This window comes from Cornus florida, unplaced genomic scaffold, assembly GCF_030987335.1.
Source record: "Cornus florida cultivar Cherokee Brave unplaced genomic scaffold, ASM3098733v1 CherokeeBrave_3.0.0_Hap2_Chr06, whole genome shotgun sequence".
Classification (NCBI taxonomy): domain Eukaryota; kingdom Viridiplantae; phylum Streptophyta; class Magnoliopsida; order Cornales; family Cornaceae; genus Cornus; species Cornus florida.
The window spans coordinates 85789204-85795357 of NW_026775576.1; the positions used below are offsets into that span (position 1 = coordinate 85789204).

A 6154-nucleotide genomic window follows, 5' to 3' on the forward strand; every position below is an offset into this window, starting at 1 on the left:
TAAGCCGGTAAAATAAGTTATTAATATTATATATATATATTAAATATAGTTATATGCTTAGCGGAGCGGGGCCCCGACGGATATGTATAAGAATCCTTACCCACCCCGTGACCCGCGACGGGTACAAAATTTGTATCCATGTCCGCCCCAACGGTATAAAAGTTGTTCCCATATCCGTTATTAGCGGGGCAGTAAAAATTACCACCCTTACAGAGCCATAAGCCTTTTTTTCCGATTACTTGGGGCCGACTACATGAATCTTATGTTTTCATTATACTCTTTTTAATGCCATAGCCTCAACCAATCAAAATGTTATCTATCGTATCTTTCTTTCCTAACTCTACCCACGTTTACCCTCGATGTGAACTATGTCAATTTTCCTAACCGCGACAACAATAGCTGAATAACCAATATCAATCCAAGGGAGAATACATTTTTCCAATTACTTGGGCCAACTACATGGCTCTTATGTTTCCATTCTGCTCTATTTAACGCCATAGTCTCAACCAATTAAAATGTTATCTATCGTATCTTTCTTCCACGTTTACTCTCAATGTGGACTGTCACTTTTCCTAACAACGGCATCAGGAGCTGAATATGCAATATCAATCCAAGGGAGCAGATGAAAACTATGCTATGTTTGGTTGGAGTGAAGGATTGAGGAGGGACGGAAGAGAGAGGGATATAATGGCCTTTTTGAGTTTTGTTGGAGGGAAGAGAAGAGAGTGGGGAAGAAGAGAGAAAGAGAAAAAAAGCAAGGAGGGATGAAACATCCCCTCCTTTTGTGTTTTTCTATCCCCAAAAATTAGGGGAAAGAAGAGAGAAAAAAAAACAAGGAGGGATGAAGCATCCCCTCGATTCTTTTGTGTTTTTCTATCCCCAAAAATTGGGAGGAAGAAAAAAGAAAAAAAAAGATAATAACCAACAAATATGTAATTTACATTTTTAACCTTCCAACAATTGTCACTCACTCTTTTTTTTTTCTTTTTTTTTTTTTTTTTTGTAAGAAGATGACTTTACTTGCATTGTATACAATTGGACTTGATAAATTATTACTCTTTTTTTTTTTGGATAAGTGGTCTAGATAAATTATTACTTGAGAATGATTAAAAAATTATTTGCACAACTAGTTGGTTCATAGATCTAAGCGGTGTTGCATAATTTGAAATAGATGTCTAATTTTTATATTTTATATAATTAGGGTATATTGGCAAAAATAACATAAGTTTTTTTTTTTTCCCTTCCAACCAAAAAAAAAAATGCCACTCCATTCATCCTTTCTACCATCCAACCAAACAAAAAGTGAGAGAGACATCTTTCTTTTCCTATGATACCTCATCCATCCCTCCCGCTCTCCCTCCATCTATTTTTCCATCCTTCCAACCATTGTATAACCATTCATCAACGGATGTCGCTTCCCAGATCGGGTAAAAGTTCAAACCTATAGTTGCAGAAGTAGGAATAATGGCATCTAAGATCTTATTGTTTCCATATAGTGTACTTTAATTGTCTTCTTTGCACATATTCAAACCATCTTTAACTGGTTACCCTCGATGTGGACTAGTATCATTTCCATTTCACATTATTATGATCAAATTATTATTTGCTTTACATTATTTGTTTATACCATATTATTGTATATACCATGGTTCGCCGTATCGTTACGCGACCATTTTTCAAGTCTGATACGCAACCCATATCGGCCAATTTACACTGACTTTGTCGGAGTCCGTTATACCGTGCCCGAGACCGCGACCGCAACCGATACTGCCAACCATGATATATATATAGATGGATGCTTGTGCGTGTCTCGATGTTGTTGACATGCTTACTGAAATGTTATTTGATTCTGGGTTTTGTTTATTTGGCTAGTTCTTGGACGATCATCATGTTAATTGGCTTAAGTCCTCTTTCAAAAACACCTGGAAAACGAGTACTTGATCATGGCGGACATGAGTCTTGTGGTCTTCCTCCGAACTTTAAGCATATGAAGGTGGATCCCATTAGACTATTTCCAAGAGGATGTGGTGCACAAGCCCCTGCAATTAGTGAAAGAAGAACTGAAGGTGTTACTACGGTAACTGAAGGTGTTACTACGGTGACCGCCACTACGGATGCAATTAGACTATTTCCAAGAGGGTGTGGTGCACAAGCCCCTGCAATTCGTGAAAGAAGAACTGAAGGTGTTGCTACGGTGACTGCCACTCCAAACTTGAAAAATCAGGTGGAAATGACCGATGTACTTGAGGCGATGAGGGTTCCAGTATCGTGTGGTAAGGTTGAAGCACTGGAAAGCAAAATGACCCTGGACAATGTGGGGATGAAGATGCCAAAAGGATTGGCGAGGGTGTCGGAAAATGGTGCTCAGACTAGGCAGACTGATGTGGTTGGCTTGGAAACCTCGTCTCCTCCTCCATTGCGTGCTAAAATGTGTCTGCCTCCAAAGATCCGGAAAGGTGTTCCTGTGTCTCGTGAATTTCCCCCACACTGTGGAACGATTAATCAAGTTGACAATGCGGAAGTGAAGTTGCCAAGGGCATCGGGAGAAGATGGATTGATAAATTTGTTGGAAAATGTTGCTCAGCCTAAGCAGATTGACGCTTTGAGTAGCTTGAAAACATCGTCTCCTCCACCATTGCGTGCTAAAATGTATCCGCCTCCAAAGATCCGGAAAGGTGTTCCTGTCTCTCGTGAATTTCCTCCACATTGTGGAACGATTAATCATGTTGACAATGCAGAAGTGAAGATGACAAGGGCATCAGGAAAAGATGGATTGATAAATTTGTTGGAAAATGTTGCTCAGCCTAAGCAAATTGACGCTTTAAGTAGCTTGGAAACATTGTCTCCTCCCTTGCATGCTGAAAAGTATCCACCTCCAAAGATCGGGGAAGGGGTTCCTGTCTTACATCAATTTCCTCCACATTGTGGAAAGATTAATCATTTCAAAAATGTGGAAATGAAGTTGCCAAAAGCGTCAGAGAAAGATGATCTGACAAAAACGTTGTCTCCTCCTCATGCAGTGTCAAATGATTTTACTTTGTTTGACAATTACCAATCAATTACTAGTCGCAATAAAGTGATGAAGACTCTGAATTTATTCAAAAAGATATTTGAAGAGCTTTCGATTGAACATCAACCAAATTCAAAAAGACGAAGGAAGGCTGTTGGACAGAGTGAAAAGAAGGCTGCTGGACAGAGGCATGTAGAAGCAGCGATGGTTCTCAAAAGGCAACAAAAATGGATTAATACAAGTGGGCGTATCTTGGGACCTTTCCCCGGGGTTGAGGTTGGCGACCAGTTTCATTTTAGAGTTGAACTTGTTATTATTGGCCTTCATCAGCAGTTTGTAGCTGGTATAGACTACATTAAGAAAGATGAAAAGATTTTTGCCACAAGCATTGTGGCATCTGGTCGTTATGGCAATCATGCAGAATCTTCTGATGTTTTGATATATTCAGGTCATGGTGGAAATCCATTGGTTGAGAATACGAAACCCGAAGATCAAAAACTTGAACGAGGCAACCTTGCCTTGAAGAACAGCATGGATGCAAGAACTCCTGTCCGGGTTACCATTGGTCAAAAACAAAATTTGGGGGAGTCCAAAATTAACAGTACAAGTAAAGCGAGGATTGGAAAAATATATGTCTACGATGGGTTGTACCTGGTGACCAAGCATTGGCAAGAAAGAGAGCAACATGGAAAATTGGTATATATGTTTCAATTGAATAGACTACCTGGACAACCAAAAATCCCTTGGCAAATAGTGAGCAAGTCATCTAAAGTCTCCAAGAATTTTTGCGTGGTAAGTGACATTTCTAAAGAGAAGGAAGATATACCCATTAATGCAGTGATTGCCAACGATGATGATAAACCCCCTTCTTTCACTTACATAAAAAATATGATATATCCAGAGTTGCTCAACCACTCTAGTCCAATTGGTTGTGATTGCATCGATGGATGCTCGGATTTGAAGAGCTGTTCCTGCACCATAAAAAATGGTGGTGAAATTCCATTCAATGACGATGGGGCTATGGTTAAACAAAAGCCCATTGTTTATGAGTGTGGTCCTTCTTGCAAATGCCCTCCTTCTTGCAAGAATAGAGTTAGCCAACATGGTATACGTTATGAATTAGAAGTATTTAAGACCAACCTAAGGGGATGGGGTGTTAGATCACGAAATTCTATTTCCTCCGGAAGTTTTATATGCGAGTATGTAGGGGAGTTGCTTCGGGACAGGGAAGCTGAGAAAAGAACTGGTAACGATGAGTACTTATTTGATATAGGGCTCGTGGATGAGGATGAGGAGGATGAGGACGAGGACGAGGACGAAGACGACCCTGGCTATACTATTGATGCGGCACACAGTGGAAACGTTGGAAGGTTCATCAATCACAGTTGTTCACCCAACCTTTATGCCCAAAATGTTCTTTATGATCATGATAACAAGAGAATGTGTCATGTCATGCTATTTGCTACGAGGCTCATTCCACCCTTACAAGAATTGACTTATGATTACAACTATAAGGTGGACCAAGTTCACGATGTTAATGGCAATGTCAAGATGAAGGAATGTCATTGTGGTTCGCGGAAGTGCACCGGGAGGATGTATTAAGGAAGTTTTTCTGAATAATCAACTATGATTGGGCAAGACAAAACTAGGTTCATTTTTCAATCTAGTTTTTATTGCTCATTTCAAGCCATCATGTACAAAAATCTTTTTGAATTTTCACTGTTAAGCATTTAGTGATAAAGTGATGTCAATTTTATTCCATTTTAAGTGGCGCTTACCGTATATATACATACAAATCACGAGCCGCGTTGAACACATTTTTATAAGCTCATGTTCATATCATATATGATGAATCATGTTTGACCGTGTTCAAATCAGTGTTGTTAAAGGCGCGCCTAGGCTCAAGGTAGGTCTAGCGCCTACTGTCATCCCAAGCTCACTAATGTTTACTATGCGCGCGCCTCGAGTGCGCCTCGTCCTATTTGTCAGACACGCCTCATTAATTTTTAAAAAAAACTATGATTATTCTATTTCTTAAGCCAAAAAGGATACTTTTGGCAACTTAATAAACAAATAAAAAATGCCCAAGTGTAAGAGATAAGAAACTTTTGTTTAAAAGAATAAACAAATAAGAAAGTCCAAGAGTCAAAGTGTCAACCGAACAGAGAAAGAGTGAGACCGTGAGACGAACGACGAAGCCATGCCAGTTCTTTCTTCTTCTTCTCTCTCTTCTCCTCTACTCCTCTCTTCTTAACTTTGTTTACATTTCTCTCTTCGTCTAGTTCTCTTCTCTCTCCATCTTTTTTTTTTTTTGGGGGGGGGGGGGGGGGGGGTTCTCCTTTTTTTCAGGCTCGGTTTTTTCTCCTTTTTTTCTTTAACACTTTCTCTCTTCTCGTCTACTTCTCTCTCTTCATTTACTTCTTCTGTCTCTGCGTCCTTTTTTTTTTGGCTCTGTTTTTTCTTTTCTTTTCTTATTAAGAGTTTTATTTTATTTGTTAACAGATTTATTTCTTTTTGTGCTCTGTTTTGCCATTCAAAAAACCAAATTTTGCTTTGCCTTTCAAGAAAACAAATTTGTGCTCCATTTTATGATTGTTGGATGCTTGTTTAGTTGATGGATTTTCTTTTTTATATTTGATATTAATTTTTAGAGTGTGGAAATCAGTGTGGAGATCTAAGGTGCCGCTCAAAGTGGCATTCTTTACTTAAATAGTGGTGTGGGGCAAGATTTTAACGCTTGATAATTTGAGGCGGCGAAGACATATTACAATTAATTGGTGTTGTATGTGCAAGTGCAATGGGGAATCGGTGGATAATCTTCTGTGTGGCTTTGGATTGTTAGTGTCTTCTGCTAGAAATGGTTGGGGTTTCATGGGTTATGCCTCGATCTACGAGAGGTTTGATGGAGGCTTGGAGAGGGTGCTCTGTGGGAGGTCATGCTCGTGGGTATTGAAGGATGGCGCCCTTGTGTTTATGGTGGTGTTTGTGGAGGGAGCAGAATAATAAATCCTTTGAAGGAAAGGAATCCTCGATTGCTGTTCTTAAGTCGGCTTTTATTCATCTTTATTTTTTTGGGGTTCGGGTAGGTTTTGCTCCTCACCGGAGGAGAAGATTGATTTTATTTCTTCTTTGGGACCTTAGTGT

At 39.5% G+C, this 6154-nt stretch overlaps 1 protein-coding gene across 1 annotated transcript; it reads left to right on the top strand.

Moving 5' to 3' along the window:
- Positions 1-1888: 1888 nt before the first annotated feature.
- On the top strand, positions 1889-4612 carry LOC132314487 (histone-lysine N-methyltransferase, H3 lysine-9 specific SUVH5-like). The gene has a single exon (XM_059813349.1). The coding sequence runs from the start codon at positions 1889-1891 to the stop codon at positions 4610-4612; it is 2724 nt and encodes a 907-aa protein (XP_059669332.1).
- The last annotated feature ends 1542 nt before the right edge of the window (positions 4613-6154 follow it).